This window comes from Dipodomys spectabilis, unplaced genomic scaffold (genome assembly GCF_019054845.1).
Source record: "Dipodomys spectabilis isolate Male_0828 unplaced genomic scaffold, ASM1905484v1 ptg000012l, whole genome shotgun sequence".
NCBI classification, from domain to species: domain Eukaryota; kingdom Metazoa; phylum Chordata; class Mammalia; order Rodentia; family Heteromyidae; genus Dipodomys; species Dipodomys spectabilis.
The window spans coordinates 371,602-392,075 of record NW_024870689.1 but is presented as its reverse complement, the minus strand read 5'-3'; the positions used below and the strand labels follow the sequence as shown (position 1 = coordinate 392,075).

General features: G+C 38.1%; 1 protein-coding gene and 1 pseudogene across 1 annotated transcript; one reads left to right on the top strand and one right to left on the bottom strand.

Annotated features, from left to right (window-relative positions):
* Nucleotides 1–252: 252 nt before the first annotated feature.
* On the top strand, nucleotides 253–13,878 carry LOC122128345 (vomeronasal type-2 receptor 116-like). Its single transcript, XM_042702616.1, has 7 exons — nucleotides 253–452; nucleotides 2,840–2,974; nucleotides 3,157–3,448; nucleotides 6,945–7,745; nucleotides 8,674–8,901; nucleotides 11,662–11,785; nucleotides 12,956–13,878. The coding sequence occupies exons 1-7, from the start codon at nucleotides 253–255 to the stop codon at nucleotides 13,876–13,878; spliced, it is 2,703 nt and encodes a 900-aa protein (XP_042558550.1).
* Nucleotides 9,502–10,313, bottom strand: LOC122128401 (annotated as a pseudogene).
* Nucleotides 13,879–20,474: the final 6,596 nt, after the last annotated feature.

The window sequence follows — 20,474 nt, the reverse complement described above, 5'->3', positions numbered from 1 at the left end:
CCCTCGGGAGAGGAAGGGAAAGCCGAAAACATGTTTTCCAACTCTTGTTTTCACCCTGAACACAAGGCCGCAGACATGGAGCTCAGGGAAAAGATTTACACATTCCTCCTGGGGTTTCACGAGAGGGTTCAAGAAAGGAGCAGCTCTGCCAACAAAGACACGAAGCGCCTGTACTGCGGCATATGGATATACATACCTGACACTGTGGGACTCCTTTCCAGAGAGAATTTCACCTCGGCAGGTGCTTCAGGGATGAGCTCTTTAATATTCACGCTCATTTTTCTCCAGCTTCCGCTGCTTGTCTGGTCCTGGGCTGGCACTGGCTGCTTGTCTACTATGAAGCAACGAGCACACCTGGATGGAGATGTGATGATTGCTGGGTTTTTCCCTCTCTACACTATGGGAGCAGATCACAGTAACAGTGATGCTTCCAGGCAACAAGAAAACAAGCCGTAAGTAACTCATCTTTTTATTTTCATTAGCTTTTTTTTTGTTCTCAGGATAGACAATAGCTGAGGGAACTCTAGTGAACAGATGAATGAATGTTCTGTGTTTTCTATACCCTGACCTCCCATTCTCATTGGACCAGAAATAGCTTACTTTTATCTTGCATCTACTCTGGAGAAATTTTCTGCCTGTTAGTAGGAGAGGACTTGGTTTCCTTTCTTTCTGGGACTGTGACCCCTTCACTTTGTTCCAGCATCCCTGCATTTCCTCCATCCCAGCTGTCCTTGGCAAGGATGGAAGACATGTTGTAGCAAACAACCTCTGTCAGTGGCACAAGGTCTGTACTAAAAGGCAGCTGACACATTTCCATCCAAATAGACCAGTGTTTGAAAAAACTTATTTGCTATCACTTATATTTTGAGGACATTGATTAAAAACATCTTATTGTAGACTGGTGGCACTTGACTCTAATCTTAACTACTCAGGAAGCTGGTATCTGAGGATAGAGACTTGTAGTAAACCTGGGCATAAAAAAAAATTGTGAGAGCTTTATCTCCAATTAACCACCTAAACCTGGAAGGAGATCTGTAGGTCAAGTGGCAGAATGCTGGCTTTGAGAAACTCAAGGACAGTATCTAGGATCTGACATCACACACAAACACACACACTCAACTTATACTCTCTCTTTTACTGTAGACAAGTAGTTACTGTTACAAACTAGGCACTGTTATTATTTTGTTGTCAGATATGCTCCAAAATCCAAACATAAACAGGCATTATAAAAGATCCCTTACGAGATAATTTTATCTGCCCATCATGAGTACTGTTTTACTTGTGCATATTCTATCCTTGGTTTTGGTCTGTACCTGATGGTCTCAGTAATAAATGGCTATAGAAAAGAAAAGAAAAGCAAAATGTCTATACTGAACTTCAAAAAATTCTATCAGCATATTCCACACCTATTGGAAAACAGAATACCATTGCCTCTATCATTTTCATTTTTTTTCAAGTGCATGTATGATAAGTGTACCCTGAGGTAGCTAGCTTCCCACAGTTGGGAGACAAGGTAGGAGGGATGAAAATTATTGTCTTCCCTGCTATATAAGATATATATCTTTATCTTTTTATCTTACTGGTATGTTTGTTTATCATTTTTTTTTCTTTTGTGCTGGTTTTGGGAACCCAGGTTGTGGACCCTGTCCCAGAATTTTTTGCTAAAGACTAGTGCTCTATCACAAATGCCACAGCTCCACACCTGGCACTTTTTGGTTGTTAAATGGGGATTATCAATCACAGACATCACTGCCCAATATGTGTTCAAAACATAATCCTCAGGTCTCAGAATCCTGAGTAGCTAGGACTCCAGGCATGTAACATCAGTGCCTATCTTAGCATATTTGACTTATTCCCCATATTTGACTTATCTGCCCATATTATAGTCATTTTCTCTTTTCATGACCATTTTTATACCTTGTCCCCCATCCTTTATCCTCTTCCATATCTCTCATTTCTTTTGTTATTTTCCAATTTATTTAGGTCCTTAGAATTACAGGTATGAGCAGATAATGTTTTGCTTTTTCCCCATGCTTGATTGGCCTTTTCTCTCAAGGCTGATGCTCTATCACTTGAGCCCACACCTTCACTTCTGGATTTATGTTGGTTAACTAGAGATAAGAGTGTAAATGTGCTTTCTGTCCCAGGTGTCTTTGACTCAGGATCTGTAGAGATCAGCATCCTGATCAGTTAGGGTTACAGGTAGGGGGCATTAATTACTTGAGATACTTCCAATTTTTTATTTTTATATACCATCACCAAAAACGCAATTGTTTTGGATTTAAAAATTTTTTATTTTGTGAATTATTACACACTATATTGTGAAAGGGTTCATTGCAACATTAAATACATGCACACAGTACTCTTGGAATAAATTTACTTCCATGTTTATGTATATGCTACTAAAATTAAGCAATGACTTTAGGTGGAAATATACGAGAATGACCAATAGGACTCTAAGTTATATATCGATGAATATATTTTAAAAGTCATCAATGAAATGAGAAGCCTCTCATGGCATTTGAGAAGAACTTTACCAAGACAGAAATAAACAATGAAAATATAAACTTATTTATCACCATAGAACCCTGTAAGGTAATAATATACAATCTCTTTCCTTACAATGTATTCTTCTTAAACTGGATGTTGCAGGTATTTAATTAACAAATTAGTTAAAATATCTGAAGTATCTACTTCTTAGTGTCTACCACAGGGAAAGCAACATTTAAATACCGTGTTTCCAGCATGTACCTCAAGTTCAGATCATATGTCTTGAGCTTTTATACCCGTAATATCATCATAACATAAACTAACTCAAAACATAATGTTATTCACATAGGTGGAGCTCATTACTACAAGATAAAGGCAATAGAATATTTGGTATCCTAAAAGCCTATTTCATATTTAATGGCAAAGAGGTTTTTGCTGTGGTGCATGTGGTAATGGAGAATAAACAAAATCTCTTTCAGCTTAAGTAAGTTTCTTAGTCTCATTCATGTCCTTATCTAATCCTTTATAAAAGCATAAGACACAACATTGACATTCCATTCCAATTGAAGGTAATAGTTTAAAATATCTATTGAAAGAGAAGCAATCATTTTATTCAGCAAAGTCATAAGGCTTGACATACTCCTCTTAAATTTGATGCTCATTTCCCAGGTTTATCTTCAAGAACTACCAGTTTGTTTTGGCCTTGACTTTTGCGATTGAAGAGATCAACAAAAACCCTTATCTTTTACATAACTTGACTCTGGGGTTTGATATCTATAATGTTGAATTTGAAGGTTGGAAAATACTTAAAAACCCCTTCATCAGCCTCTTTGGAAAAGACAACATTCCAAACTACTCCTGTATGAGAGAGAGTAAGTCTATAGCAGTACTGACAGGACCATCAGGATTAACATCTGCACAAATTGGGACATTTCTGGACCTCTACAAGTTTCCACAGGTGAGGATGGGAAGAGTGGAGCAATATTTTTAAAATGTCTCATTTGGTGAATTTATGAACCTATCAATTTTTATATCAAAGCGTACGAATTCAAGGTAATGGGAAATATAGTCCCACAGTTCAGCAGAGATAATGGAAAAAAAAGTAGAGCAAACAAATGTATTGTTAGAAGTTTTAAGCCTTATCAATTACTTTCTTTAAAAAATCAGGAAATGAAAAATGAATTTAAACTCTAAACATACTTTGAGCTGGGGGTGGTGGCTTAAAACTGTAATCTTAGTTATATGGAGATTTAATTAACCAAAAAAATCAGGAAGTAACTTGTGGTTCAAAATGTAGAGTGCTAGCCTTGAGACAAAAAGGCATGTAAGTGCATATGTTCCTAAGTTTATGTCCCTGCCTTAGCACACAAAACACACACACACACACACACACACACACACACACACACACACACACGAACGATCATGGTATGATGTTGAATGAAGTAAGTTAGCCTCAGAAAGAGAAAGGGAACATATGTTCTCTTGTTTATGAAAGTTAACTCTAAAATATAAACATGAAACATAGACAACACATATATCCATTGCACATATACATGATTAAGCTATAAAGTATAGTACACATAGGGATGCATTCCATTTTATAAACTCCCTGGTCAAAAGGAAAGGAAGGAGATTCAGATCGATGGCATAGCAGGGAGTGCAACTGCAAATAGTCAGAATCCCTTAAAAACTACTGTGAATGCTAGGAGGCAAACATGATGTGTGCTTCAAGATACAAGTGCATTGGCTGTAAGAATTTTGCAGAAAGGCCCCTACAAAAGACATTGATGCACATAGCAGATGCAGCTGAAGTAAGGGTCCAGTCGCAAATGGATATGAAGACGAAGTTGTCTTTTCAGATTAGCTTACTAAGCCAACGCCAGCTTTAAACAGTGGAGGAGGAAAGTGACCATTTACATTTGTAACTAAGGAAGTAGCTGAAGCCACCTGTAACTGCCTTCTTAGTCAGGCTGAGCAGGCAGACAAGAAGGGAAAGTCAAGTCTGCAGCAGAATGGCTGATACTTGAGGAGTCTGGACGATATCTGATGAGTCTCATCAACTCTGCAGGAGAGTAAATGAGTGACTCCATGAATTGCTAACTCCAGCCCTGGAGATGAGGATGGGAGGTGTAGAGGAAACTTCATTTTTTGCAAGCTAGTTTAACAATTACTGTATTTTAATTCAGTCCTTGTTTTAAAAAAAACTTAAGTAATAATGTTGAAAGAGAAGAAATTTTAAATGAGAAAATTAATACATTTTAAATAATAGTTAAATCAAATTTAGCTTAATTTTCCCCTTTATTGTATTCTATAGATGTTTAATTTGCTTGAGTTTCTTAAGAAGTAGATATTCTGTCCTTCTGATTTTATTGACAAAAAATACATAAATTGCTGTAATATAGTTTATAATGTATGGTATTGTATGTATGACTTTATTCAGTAGAAGAAGCCAAAGCAGCATGGGTATTACTCAATCATCTTTGGTCCAGATCTAGACTATATTCAGATATGCAGATTTGTTTCATATCAAATTGTTATGAAACAGATTCAAATGACATTTTGTGTTAGAAGAGCACTTTTTAAAAAAATCATCTTTTAAGGATAGATTCTGAAAATATCAACAAGGGAAGTAATCCTCATGTACACTTTTAAAATGGAAAATTAAAAAAAATCCACACATAACTTATTAAGGAACAGTAAGGACTTCGAGAGGATGCCATGTGCTCCTGTGAGGAATAGCTCACCTGCACTAGGCGTCTGGTTTCCTTTCAGAGGTAATGCATGTTGGAACAGTTGTCATGTGGAAGTGAGAAGGCTGTGAAGAGAAGCACACACCATTACCTTGAGATAGGACAGAAGGGATCATATATAATAAGGATCAGGCCCAGCATGGTGCTTGGAAAGAGAAGTCAGGAATTTTGAGGTTGAACGAGATGAATTCAAGGAAGGATTTTTCACAGTTCCTTTTGTAGACTTTAGAACTGAGACATTCAGACAATACCTGTCTCTTACCTGATGTATTGTAAATAGGCCACTTAACAAAACTTTCAGAGCTGTAATGGGATTTCATTTTACAAGTAATCTTTAATATGGCTTACTTTAAGACAGTGAGTTATTAAGATAAAATTGTGTGTTTTCATATAACTAACATAACGAAAATCATTTTCAGTAATTAAAGGTATCTATGAATTTAAGAGCTTATTGTAATAGTAGTCTTGACTTAATGACAGGAAAAAAACCATGTTGCAATTTAGACATTTTGTTAGTTCCTTAATCCTCAGTAATTATTAGCATATGATTTTATATTTCCTCCAAGGACTATAGTTGTGTGTATTAACTGTGTATGTATGTTCACATGAACATGAAAGATGCACCCAATAGAAAAAATACAAAAGAGGATTCCATTATTGATGTAAGAATCCTTTTTAAATGTAGATAATGCAGATGTTCTTAGCACCTTATTCTATTATGTCTAATTAAAATATATAAATGTAAATTAGTGTAAGGATAAAATATGTAATCAAGTTATTTTTAAACAGATTGTATTAAGTTTTTGGTCTAAGCCTAAACTTTATTCATTTTGTATATACTTTAATTCTAATTACCCCATTGTGAAGTGTATTTATATACAGTGTGCAGAAATGCTTATGAAGTTCTTATTTCATTGTAGATTATGTATGATGGCATTGCTTAAGAATGGCTTGCTTGTAAAAATTTAAAGGTGCAATGAGATGCTACTGCTTTTTGATTTTCAAGAAACAAAAATATTAACCTTTTCTTCCTGTGTAATACTTATTAAACAACTTTTTGTATTTAGTCATTTGCATCAAACTGCTGAACAAGATTAATACTCACATTTAATTCAACTATTTTAAAAGACTATTTGGGGAGGGCTGGGTATACTTTTTTAGTTCTATTTCCATCCCAAAGTAGAAAATATTAAATTTATATTTCCTAGAGCTATTAAAAATATCCCTTTCTATATTGTAAAAACAGGACAGGAAAGAAAATCATACATAAAATAAACGTTTATACTATTCTGTAAAAATACTCCCTAGTCAACTAACAGTATAAAAAATAAACACCAGAAAAACGAAGCGTAAATTATCTTAGAGGTATAAGTGTTAAGGGAATGTTCAAAGGAGGAGAGAAATAGGTAGCACATGATTGGAAAAACACGATGCAATATTCCATGTACATATGTAAAAATGGAACTAAGAAGATCAGGGAATGTGCAGGATTGTTATAGATGGGAAGAGCTGATGGAAATAATGACAAAGTTCAAGAGGAACTGTATGAGCAAATGGATATGTCATAAAATGTTAAAAATTATTTTTTGAAATACTGAAAGAAAAACCTACCTTCCACTTACTTCAACTGATTACATGACCTATATTGTGTTGCATAGAAATCTTCACATTCATGAAGGATCCAATTCTCATTCCTTTTAGCTTACTTTTGGACCTTTGGATCATGCCCTGAGTGATCATAAAAAATTTCCTGCTCTCTATCAGATGCCCTCAAAAGACACATCAATAGCCACTGCCATGGTCTCCTTACTGCTTCACTTCAGCTGGAACTGGATAGGCCTGTTAACTTTTCAAGATGAGAATGGCTTGTGGATTGTTCCTGAATTGAAAAAAGAGATGGTCAAGAACAGAATTTGCATAGCCTTTGAGATAACAATACCAAACTATACCCTGTCATTAAAATTCATGGCACTTTATACTGAGATTAATAAATCTTCAGCAAATGTCCTAATCATATATGGTGATAATGAATCCATACTATATTTGATGATGTGTGTTGAGGAATATTTCATAAAAGGAAAAGTTTGCATCATGAACTCACATTGGGCTTTAACCACAAGGAGGAGATATTTCATGCAAGGGTCATTCCATGTACCTCTCATTTTTTCACACCATCACCCAGATATTTTAGGTTTCTCAGATTTTGTCAAAGCAGTTAATCCTTCCAAGTACCCAGAAGACTTTTTCCTAGCGATACTGTGGTTTCTGTCTTTTAATTGCTCAGATTCAGAGTCTGACTGTGTAACATGGGAGAACTGTCCTCATGAAGCCTCCTTGGATTGGTTGCCTGAACACATTTTTGACATGACTATGTCTGGAGAAAGTTACCATATATACAATGCTGTGTATGTTGTGGCCCAGGCCCTCCATGAGATGCTTCTTCATCAAACAAAACTACAAACAATGGGAAATGGAAAGGGGACAGTAACTTCCCCTGCACAGGTAACATATTCTGCTTCAGGTGTCACATAGCATGAGAAAAGTCACTTCTTAGATGGTTTTCTTAGCATATGAAATTAAATATTTCAGGCATTTTTCCAATACACTAGAAAATATACTTGTGTAAATGCCTGTGAGGTACACTAGACATGTGTTAATATGCTCTTCAGGAAAAGCAGGCTAGTAACAAAGAAAAAATTAATTCTGTGTTCCATCAATTTTTTCAGTTACAAGTAGCTTCAAGATACATATAGCTCAGGTTTTCAAAACTATCAATGCATTTTTCCCTATGAGTCCCTTCCACATTAGCAAAGAATAACCTGCTGAAAAAAATTATCCATATATCATAGTTAATCTAGTTTCATTCTATTATAGGTAGTTATTATATAGCCAGCATAAACTATAGACATGCATAAAATTAGTGCTTCTGGCAAACTGAACTGAAAGATGTTTCATACGTCACCATTTACATGGAACTGAGCTCTCTTGAGGAGAGGCTTTCTATCATTGTGAATTCAGAAATATCATATTTATTCCTCCATATTGTCTTCTGATGTACTTCATTAGGTGTCTCTGTTATTTTTAAATTCTCAACCAGAAAAAAAGGCAATCAGAAGCTTTTCTTTCTTTCTTTTTTCTTTTCACTTTTTTTTTTTTTTTTTTTTTTGCGGGCCGTGGGCCTGAACTCTGGGCCTGGGCACTGTCCCTCAGCTCTTCAGCTCAAGGCTAGTGCTCTACCACTTGAGCCACAGCACCACTTCCAGCTTTTGCCATTTCTGTGGTGCTGAGGAATCGAACCCAGGGCCTCATGCATGCAAGGGAAGCACTCTAAAACTGAGCCACCTTCCCACCCCCCAGAAGCTTTTCTTATATTAGGTTTTCTGTCCTAACTCCGGGATATACTTTGCCAAAAAATGATGTCTCTTTTTAGCTACATTATTTTCTGAAGAATATCCAATTTCAAAATCCTGCTGGAGATCAAGTGATTTTGGAAGAGAAAAAGAAATTGGAGGCAGAGTATGACATTGTAAACATTTGGAATTTTCCAGAAGGTATTGAACTTATGGTGAAATTAGGAAAGTTTTCTCCATATGCGCTACATGGTCATCAACTGTTTCTATCTGAAGATATGATAGAATGGGCCATAGGAACTACAGAGGTGGGTTAGATTTAATTGTAATTTTTTCATGATTTAATATATAATATTTATTTTTTGGTACTGAGATGTGAACTCATGGTTATTCAACTTCCTTGCTAATTTAGGCTAATTAATTGGAAATGGGAATCTTGTGGTCTTTTTTGATAGTTTTGAACTGAGGTCTTCTAGATTTCAGTGTTGGAAATAGCTAAGATAACAGGGATGAGCCACTGATACCTGGTTTTAGTTATTTTAAGAACAATATTCAAAAGTATTAAGTATCCCATAACTTGCCAATTAGAATTGTGAAACCTGAAAGATTGTTTCAATTGTCACTTTATTGGAAGATGGTAAAATTAGTTACCAAATTAAACTGTAACTTGGTAATAATCCTAAATTACAACAAATTTTAATTAAAGCAAACTGCTTATTCAAAAGTGATCAATCAAATAACTAAGCTCAAAAGGCAGAATAAGAATGAGAAATTTGACTGGCCAATAGTTAGTTCACTAAATAAAATTTGAACTTTTCCTTTTTAAGAAAGGTAAACGGATTTCCACAGATAATAATACAGAAAGATTTTGCATATAGACTAATTTCCATTCAGTTAACTTTTTTAGAGATTTCTGTTGGAAGATTCATTTACATAACTGGCTGTGCTTGAGCCTTCTTTGCAAGCATCTTTAGGTCTGTGATACACATGGGAATTGTCTCCTTTTCCTGCTGTGCAGAGCTGCTCTGCATCACACGGTCCTCCACCCAGTTTATCATGTGTTCTTGCTCCTTTTGATGCATCATATTCTGCACAGAGATATGGTAGTCCATGTGATTTTTTACCTCCTTGTATACGCTATGCAGCCGGTCCCTGTAAGTAACCTCCAAGGCCATAGCAATGTTATTCCTTTGGACATCAAAAAGGTAGTGGCGTTTCTGAACCAGTGCCTACTGTGACTTCTCTGTATTAATTGCTTCCTGGATTTGTTTGCTAGAACCCTGTTTCACCTCTTCTAGTTGGGCAATTTTTTGCGCATTGATTTTATCAATAAATTCTGCAAACGAGGTTCCATACTTTTTAATAGCATAGATCATTAATCCTAGTAATGATATGCCAGAGAAGGTCTCTGGAGTAATCACATATATTTCTTTAGATAGAAAATACAAGATAAGCACAGTTCCAAGCACATAGGGTCCTGTTACACCAGTTTTAGGATAAAGAAACTGGAAGAATTCCTCTGGAATTAGCCCCATATGTACTTTTCCTCCATATTCAGGAAGAGGTGGTAGAGGGGAAAAACTTGGCTGCGTAGTGTGAAAGATTCTTTTTGTCTGTAATACCCCCGGTCCTAGGAGGGCTGCGTTCTTCAGACAGGGAGCCGCGGCGCCGACGGCAGAGACTGCCACCCGGGACAACATGGTCAGCAAACGTCCCCACCGCAGCCTAATTGTAATGTTTTTAAGAACACATAAGTAATCAAAGTATACCCTTCACATAGAAATTTACTGCTGTAATGCTACCTACTCAGGTGATTGAGACATGAAGACCATGATTTGAAGACAGTCCAAGTAGGAACTCCTGTGAGACTCTTATCTTCATTTAATCACCAAAATAGCAAGTGTGGGTGCTAGTAGCTACTGCTATATACTCAGGAGATTGACATCCTCAGATATAAGATTATGGGTCAGTTTAAAGTCTGATCTGGTGGAAAAATCTGTGAAACTCATCTCAATTGACCACCAAAGCTCAATTTATTCTGTGAATCAAATGGTAGAGTCCTAAACTTAAGCAAATAATACCCAAGGTCAGTGCACATATCCTGAGTTGAAATCCCAGGATAAACATTAAAAAAGAAATGAAGAGCTCCTAATGTTGATTTACAATATTGTCATAAAACACAAGTTGCATATTTCTAGCACTGTGACAAAGTATCCAAGCAAGCATTTTATGTGGCTGAAAGGTTAATTTTGCTCCCTTCTATGGAGGTTTCATTCAGTGGTTATTTGGCTTGCGGCTTAGACATCTTTGATGAGAAGCATCATTGAAAGAGTATATGTGAAAGGACTCTCCTTTCATGGCTATTGGAAAAATATGAAGAAAATATGGTGGGTATGATGTTCATAGAACATTCTAAAAGTGTGGTCTCTGTATTATTTACATCATAGTGTTAATGCTTCAAAAACGGAATGCTCCTCTTTGCTCTTCACAATTTCACATATGAATAGAAGAAAACAATTCAGGAAGCTATAAGAGGCTGGCCAAGAACATTTACTTTCCACTATTAATCTCTAATCTTTTAAAGGTCTCACACTTTTCAGTGTTTCAACAGTTTATGGATCAAGGCTATAGCATTGAAGACTTTTGTGATCATGTAACATGGAAACTATGACAGCATTAATTGTACTGGCTGAATTTATGTGCATAAAAATACTCTGCTTAGTAATCCTATTCTTCATGCTACATGTGTCTCTGTGTTCCTGTCCTGTGTCCTGTCTTCTGGCTCATCTCCAGTCATCATGGCATCCCAATTCATTGTTCCATAGGTGCTGAATTGGTTTGTTGGTATTGTTTTTGTTCTCTCGTTCCTCGCTGGCCTGTTTCCTAACGATTTTAAGTATGTTTGGGGGCTGCAGGCCTTTGTAATGATGGGCTACATACAGCCTGCTAACTGTTTAATAAAGACTACAAGATTCTATTAAAATAGTCCAATTCTTTAAAACAATGGACTTTTGGGGATGTTAGGTAAAACTCTGAAGAGTTACTGATACATATCAGATTTCCCTCAGCCTCCTCAGTCTGTCTGCAGTGAGAGTTGTGGTCCTGGATTCAGGAAATCTCCTCAGGAGGGAAAAGCTGCCTGTTGTTTTGATTGCATACCGTGCTCCGAAGATGGCATTGCGAATGGGACAGGTCAGTTCATGGATAAGGGAGAAATTCATACTCTCTTCTAGAGTGCCTCAATCCATGCTACTCAATTCAAAAAGTCATGTATTGGGATTGCAGAATCAAATTCTTCCTTCCTTCATTTATCAATTTAATTGTAACAAGGATGATAAAGCTTGTTGGAAAAACAAAAAAAAAAAAACAAAAGCTGAGTGCCGGTGGCTCACACCTGTAATCTTAGCTACTCAGGAGGCTGAGATCTGAGGATCCTGGTTCAAAGCCAGCCTCACAGGAAAGTCCATGAGACTCTTATCTCCAATAAACCACTAGAAAACCTGAAGTGGTGCTGTGGTCAAGCACTCACCTTGAGATGAAGAGCTGAGGGACAGAGCCCAGGCCCTGAGTTCAAGCCCCACAACTGACCAAAAAAAAAATAAAACACAACAAATCATTGGCTCTGAATTACATATAAGATTTTTTTTCCACTCTTGTATGCATGTTTATTCAGCTACTCAGTAATATGTTTAACTGCTATCATATTGCATGCAAATCCTTGTTAAAGGTCTTCATATTCTTCAAAATTATCTTTAAAACACAAAGAAAATGCCAATTTGAGCATCTTTACTTCCTTGTGTCCAGAACTGTTCTTGAAACAGAACAAGTGCTATGACTTGAGTTTGAGGTAAGAACGAGAAACAAGTGTTGTGCATAGCATGATTTTTATAGCTTCAAAAAGTGATTTAATTCTTTGTTCTCCATCACTTTACATAGGCATAGGAGAGACAAATATAAAACTTCAAGGAAGGGTCACGCTGCTATTATTTATATTGTGCAGAGACATAGAGCAAAGTGCAAGTTTACTATACATGGTATTGAATGTGGTATTTGAGTTGTGCCCTGAGGCTCAGGATTATTAGGCAGCAAGAAGAGTTACTGAAAACAATTGTGAAGATATTGGAAATGACAATAAATAATGTGTGATATTCGCTACAAGTAAAAAAACTTTCAATTTGACTTTAAAAATGTAGGAAAAAGTGTGGAAACATATTAAAGACACAAAAAATAGTACTGAGCATGTCTGCTAATACTTAGTAAAATTTATCTTATCCTCGTATTAACAGGTAATCTCCATGTAGGGATTTCCTGATTTCCTCTTAAATAGTGAAATGATCTAATGAGACTTTGACTTCTCCCCAGATATGGACCAGTGTCTAAAGTGTCCAGATCATCAGTATGCCAACACAGAGAGAAACCAGTGCCTCTTAAGAACTACAACTTTCCTGGCTCATGGAGAACCCTTAGGAATGGCCTTGGCCTCCATGGCTCTTTCTTTATCTATACTCACAACAGTTGTTCTTGGGGTCTTTGTGAAACACAAGAACACTCCCATTGTCAAGGCTAATAACCAGGCTCTCAGCTACATCCTACTCATCTCCCTCATCTTCTGCTTCCTCTGTTCCTTGCTCTTCATTGGCCGTCCCAATACAGTCACCTGCATTCTACAGCAGACCACATTTGGAGTTGTGTTCACTGTAGCTGTTTCTACTGTCTTGGCCAAAACTGTAACTGTAGTTCTGGCCTTCAAGGTCACTTCTCTAGGGAGAAGGATGAGGTGGCTGCTGCTATCCGGGGCTCCTAACTTCATCATCCCCATCTGCACCCTGATCCAGGTGACTCTTTGTGGAATCTGGCTGGGAACCTCTCCTCCCTTCGTGGACACAGACGCACACTCTGAACATGGCCACCTCATCATCCTGTGTAACAGGGGCTCCCTCACTGCTTTCTACCGGGTCCTGGGATACCTGGGCTTCCTGGCTCTGGTCAGCTTCACTTTGGCTTTCCTGGCCAGGAACCTTCCTGACACCTTCAATGAGGCCAAGTTCCTGACCTTCAGCATGCTGATGTTCTGCACTGTCTGGCTCATTTTTCTGCCTGTCTACCACAGTGCAAAAGGAACGGTCATGGTGGCTGTTGAGGTCTTCTCTATCTTGGCATCTAGTGCTGGGCTACTGGGATGCATCTTTGCTCCAAAATGCTATATCATCTTGTTAAGGCCAGATAGAAACCTTCTGCATGGCTTCAGGGACAAAACACATACTCAGAGAAATAAATTCTCTTAAGATAAAACATTTTTGTTCAGCTGCATTCCTCTTTCCATCATACATCAGTTTGTATTGTAGGTATCACTTCAAATAATAAGTGAATCTTACTCATTCTTCTACTAATGTTACAGACACAAATTGTAGCCAAAGACAGTTAAATTTGAGTTTTATTCTGTATAATTTTGTTTCTTTCTATTTACTCTGCACATAGCCCACCATCTCTAGCAGAATAGTTCACTGTTTTCTTCTTCTTCTTTTTTTTTTTTTTTTTGGCTTTCTTAATCATTTGCCTAGAATTACTTTTTTTGATGCCAATCCTGAGGCTTGAACTTAATGCCTGTGTACTAACCCTGGGTTTTTTGTTCATCACTAGGACTTTACCACTTGAGTCACAGCTTCACATTTGGTCCTTCTGTAGTTAAGTACAGATGAGATTCTCATGGACCATTCTGCCCAGGTTGGATTCAAACCTTGATTAGCTAGGAATATGGACATTTTTCTCAATTTTAAAGTACAATAACTTCCTGCATGCACATCACGATGCTGCTTAAACCTCAATGCAATTCTTTAACATTTTTCTCATAACAAAGTTCCAAGTTGTTATTTGCTCATTAGAGTTTACTTTAACACTTATGTATTTCTGCTTTGTGCAATATTCTTCAATATGTTTTGTTTCCATTCCCTTCTATTCTCTCTTTTTTTATTCCATGTTCCTTCTTCCTTCTCTTTCCTGTCTGCTTTCTCCATGAGGTTTTAGAATTTCAACAATGTGTCTACAAAAATACACTTCAATTATATATAAAATGTATTGTAGGGCTGGGAAGATGGATCATTTTTAGAATGCTTGCCTTGCATGCATGAGCCCCTGGGTTCGATTCCTCCGCACCACATAATCAGAAAAACCTGGAAGTGGCACTGTGGCTCAAGTGGTAGTGCAATAACCTTGAGCTGTAGAACTGAGGGACAGCACCCAGGCCCAGAATTCAGGCCCCACGACAAAATAATGTATTGGAATCACAGCTGAGCAAAATATAGTTTCCTAATAGTTTGTTCATCCATGGCTACATATACTTTTCAACTTATCTTGTTTAATAACAAAAATATACACACCAAGTTATATACATTAGGTATAAGTACAATTTTATGTTATAAGTTGATGTTTTATCTCCTGATAAAAAGAAAATGCTACACTTCCCATCTTTAATTTGATACAAAATGCATTCATTATTTTAATCAAACTGATTTTTTGGGTTCTGTGCATGCTTAAACTATCAAATGATTGCTTAAGACATAAAGTCACATAAAACTAGTTCTGTCTGCACTCTTCTTTTATTCATTTCAAGTTTCTTCTGACGTTTCCATTTCTAATAGTTGGAAATATATCACTGTATTGGCAAAAAAGCTGATTGTGTTTCTATTAATTTTAAAAGGCATACTGCTTAGCACAAATTTCTAAATTGTTACTATTTTCATGAAGAGATGGCAACAATATTTCAGTTTCTATTGAAGATCAAATTTTATCTTTTATTGATTTCAATAATTACATAAATATGGTTTTATTAATATCATTGAGTGAGACACTGGTTACCCATTCATTAGCAATAAATCAAACTCATCACCACTTACGAGTTCCCCAATATCCACTATGCATAAGTGAAATTTCATATTGAATGTAAGGAAATAGAGCAGTTTATCAAGTCTGAGTTAGAAAACAAGTGATAGAATATGATCCTTAAGAAATTCTTACAATGTTGTGCAAATAGAGTCATTGTAGAGGTGAAGTTCTGGTGTTGCCATTGGTAATAATAAGGCACTAAAAACCACACAAGAAGACATTCAAAGGTATACACTACTAACTTGTGTGAGGGGTCATAAGATGAGCAGGCCACTTAAAGTGGTAGCAAGTATCCCAGGGAAGTGCATATTATAAAATTTTATATATGTATAGTGACTATTCCCTGACAGGGGAAAAGGTGTAAGTGGTCTGAGTCCACTAACAATTCCATAAGGTGATGTTCCCACACATTTGAACACCTTTTTTCAGGTTAGGCACAAAACACAGTGAAACTCTGTTACCATTATGAGTAAATGATGTCACGTACTTGCACCTTATATTTTCTCCTGGAAAGATACAGAAATCCATATTCTCATGGACAATTGAAAAAGGAATAGAAACAAAACACAACAACTGTTTTGTCTGCACAAAATTAAGGTCAAATGCAATCCAAGCTATCCATATGTGTGATAAAAAAAATAAGACTCAGCCTGGCACTGTTAAATGACACCTTTATTCATAGCTACTCGAGCTTGCAATTTGAGGATCATGGTTCAAAGCCAGCCCTGGCAAGACACTTAACTCCAATTAACCAACAAAGACCCAGAAATTGAGCTGTAGCTCAAAATGTAAGGGTACTCGCCTTGAACACAAAAGAGTTCATAGGCAGTGCTTATGCCCTGAGTTCAAGCCCCACTACTGATAAAATAAATCTGATGTTGAGATAGAGAACATACCATGTTTCCTAAAGTACACTGTTTACTAAAGGACAGTTGGTGGAAAAGAATAAAAATGTTCTGCCATAAGCCATCTATTTTTCAAGAAAAGGCATGTGAATTTGAAGTGTGTTATCCTGAAAGGTTAGAGTATTTGAGGCAGTGACCATTTGTTGCTTGTTTCAGAGCAGAGCAACACGTGGTGCTAAACAATCTGATTGTGTGCCTTTATAAGACCTGCAAATCTTTAGCTTGGGGCTCTTCTCCTAGGCTTCTCTGTGTCAGAGAGTTGGACAAGGCCCGAGCTGCAGCCCGTTTAAATAAAACAGCTGTAGAGTCGGACTCTCGGTGGTCTTCTTGTGAGGGGTTCTGCGACCTTGGCATAACATATTAGTGGGGGCTTGTCTGGGATCCCACCCAAAGACCCGGGAGACCTCAGACTCTAAAGTTAAAACAGCGCTGTCTTTTTTAATTTGTCTTGTCCTGTCGTTTGTCTGTTTTACTTTCGTTTTTCCTTGTGAGAACGCCTGCTCCAATTCGTAAAGGGTTGTCCAAGTGGACGTGCTTGTACGACAACACTGGAGGAACTGGGAGAAATCCCAGATCCTCTTGTGGGGCGGGGGTAACTCTGCCATGTGGAGCAGGATCCTTGGATCCCCGCTGTGTGGAACGGGGAGTGGGGGTCCTTGGAACCCCGTCATTTGAAGCCTTTATTGTAATTGCCAGGCCTGTGTGTGTTTTGTTTGTACTGTTTATTAATTTTTGGGGGGGCTGTACGACTGACGGGACTGGAAACCATGGGCACCACTCCATCTAGCCTCCTAGACTTACAAAAAGAAACTAAGAAAGAGGAAAAGAAATTATACCCCCCAGTTTTTCAGGGAGATAACTTGGAAGAAGAAATGTTTCCTCCCCCATACTCCCCTTCCCAGGTTCCTTTTGCAGAAGCTGAGAATGAGCAAGAGGAGGAGGGAGCTATAGAACCCTCGTCAACTGCCCTTAAAGTTTCTGAGGAGCCAGTCACTTGAAAACGCCATGGTATCAACCCCCCTTCTAATGCAGCTGTTTTTCCCTTACACACCGAAGGTCCTGTGGATGTGGATCGTCAATAGCAACTCCAATATTGGCCATTTTCTACCGGTGATCTATACAATTGGCACACCCAAAATGCCCCCTTTTCTGAGAAACCCCAGGATTTAATTCATTTGCTTGAAAGTATTCTCTTTACTCATCAGTCCACTTGGGATGATTGCAGTCAGCTTTTACAGGTCCTTTTTACCACCAAAGAGAGAGACTGTATCCAAGAGGTGGCCCGTAAATGTATCCCTGGCCCCACAGGAGCGCACATAATGAATCCTGTCCTGATCGCTGCCTATTTTCCTGAAATCTGACCAACATGGGACTACAATATGGTTGAAGGTAGGGAGTGACTCCTTGTCTACCACCAGGATCTGTTGGCAGGTCTCAAGTTGGCAGCTCGCCGACCTACTAATATGGCCAAGGTTTATGATGTAAGACAGGGAGGAAGAGAAAGTCTGGCAGCATATCTTGAGAAGCTCATGGAAGCTTTTAGTCAATATATCCCATATGATCTTGAGACCCAGGGGTTGGCTCAGATGATTATGTTTGCCTATATAAATCAAGCTGCACCAGATATAAAGAGAAAGTTGCAGGCTCTAGACAAACTTGGTGAAAAGTCTATTAGGGATCTAGTAGCCGTGGTGGAAAAGGTTTACAATAAGAGAGATACAGAGGAACAAAGGCAGGAAAGGAAGGACCGAGAATGTGAAATTGAACGTGAAAAGAGAGACCGGGCCAAAGAAAAGAGGCCAGACTTGTTGGATTGGCACTATCACATGTTGAACATACCTGGTTCAACGACAGCAGCAGTTTCATTCGAGAGAGAAAAAGGTACGCAGACGCAGCAGTCACCATGGACACTGAGATAGTGTGGGCAAAAGCACTCCCCCAGGGAACATCTACACTAACAAAAGCCCTACAAATGGGAAAAGGGAAGAGACTAAACATGTATGCGGACAGTCGGTATACTTTTGCCACTGTGCACGTCCATGGAGCCATTTACCAAGAGAGGGGGCTGCTGACAGCTGAGGAAATTTTAAGCTTCATACAGGCCATATGGGAACTAGCAAATATTGCCATTATGTAATGCCCTGGCCATCAAAAGGGAACTGATTCAATAACCAAAGGAAATAACTTGGCTGATCAGGCAGCTAAGGAGGCGGCCCTCCAGCCCAGAGCCGAAGTACTGACTCTAGTAGACCCATGGCAGTGAACTTTGCCTCCTGAGCCTCAGTACTCCCAAGAAGACTTCGAGTGGATAAAGAAAATTCTCATGGCCTATAAACCCCCGGACAGAGAAGGAAACAAAGGCTGGTGGAAAACTGGTGAGGGGAAACTTATCTTGCCACAAAGATTGGGCAAGGGGATTCTTAAAAGAATCTATCGGGTCTCTCACGTGGGAACCCGAAGAATGCAGGACTTGCCACAACACTCAGAAGTAAAAATTAGTCAAGGAAATCAACTCATTGATGACATTGTTAAAAATTGTAAAACCTGTCAGCTCACCAATGCCCCCAATCAACCAGTTACAAAAGGAGCTCACCTCCATGGAGATAGGCCAGGTGTGTATTGGGAAGCAGATTCAACAGAAATTAAAACTGGAAAATTTGTATATAAATATTTGCTAGTTTTTGTAGACACTTTTTCAGGATGGGTTGAAGCCTACCCAACAAAGCATGAGACCGCAAATGTCCTGGCTAAGAAAATTCTGGAAGAAATCCTACCCAGGTATGGTTTCCCATCCACCATCCGGTCGGACAATGGACCAGTCTTCGTCTGAAAAGTAATGCAGAGAATAGACGTGGCACTGGGGACGGATTGGAAATTGCACTGTGCTTAAAGACCCCAGAGTTCAGGGCAGGTAGAAAGAATGAATCAGATTCTAAAGGAGATCTTAACTAAATTTGCCTTGGAGGCTGGCACAGACTGGGTATCACTCCTTCCTTTTTCCTTGTTTAGAATAAGAAATTCACCCTATTGGCTTGGCTTTAATTGTTTGCTGATTTGGATGATACTGAACTTCTGTGTAAGCCATGACTATTTACAGCTGGTGCATAAGAGTATGTGGCCCCAGCTTAGAGCATTATATGATTCTGCTTCTATTCCTACCCCACCATTTGTTTAAACCAAGGGACTGGGTATTTGAAGGCACAACTTGAGATCTCTGGAACCCACTGCCCTTAAGGTTGATGTCATTACTACTTGGATTGGATCTACTGCTCCCACACCAGACCGGCTGACCCCTTTGCCTTGGATAACCGTGGGGAAACATGGGAAGTCTCCAAGCATCCTACCCAACCACGCCACATACGCCTCAAGAAAAGAAAAATGGACTGATTGTTATTGGTATACCCATTCAAGATCAAGAGCTGTTGGAGTTTCATTTTGGGCCAGAGCCACAAGATTGTGGCTCAGGACCATAAGTCAAGGAAGAGAATGAAAGGTTAGAGTATTTGAGGTAGTGACCATTTGCTGCTTGTTTCAGAGCAGAGCAACACGTGGTGCTAAACCACCTGATTGTGTGCCTTTATAAGAACTGCAAATCTTTAGCTTGGGACTCTCCTCCTAGGCTCCACTGTGTCAGAGTGTAGGATGAGGCCCGAGCTGCAGCCCGTTTAAGTAAAACAGCTGTAGAGTCTGACTCTCGGTGGTCTTCTTACGAGGGGGGTGGGTCCTGCGACCTTGGCATAACAATACAAATCTGAAGAAAGTATAGCTTAACATAAATGTTAAGCTATCATACAAAATAAAACAGAACTTTTATATACAACGAATATAAAAAAGAAGTGTTAAACTATATACAAAATAATACAAATCACTCACAGATAATCAAATAAGAATCAATGAAATAAAGAAAAACAAGAAAAAAGCACTGAAGAGAAAGGAAAATAAATTAAAGTGAAGGGAACTAGAATGACATATAATGAAAACTAAAGAAATGCGAAAAATAGAAGAGAGGAATAAAGTGAATGATAGGAACAGAAGGGAGAAAGCTAAGACCAAAACCAAAAATTTTTAAAACTTAAAAACTTCAAAAAAACAAA

Coding starts and splice junctions, on each gene's coding strand:
- LOC122128345 (XM_042702616.1), top strand. CDS start 253: ATGAGCTCTTTAATATTCACGCTCATTTTTCTCCAGCTTCCGCTGCTT. Junction 2,975..3,156: donor CAAAATCTCTTTCAGCTTAA/GTAAGTTTCTTA, acceptor ATGCTCATTTCC/CAGGTTTATCTTCAAGAACT. Junction 11,786..12,955: donor TGGCATTGCGAATGGGACAG/GTCAGTTCATGG, acceptor ACTTCTCCCCAG/ATATGGACCAGTGTCTAAAG.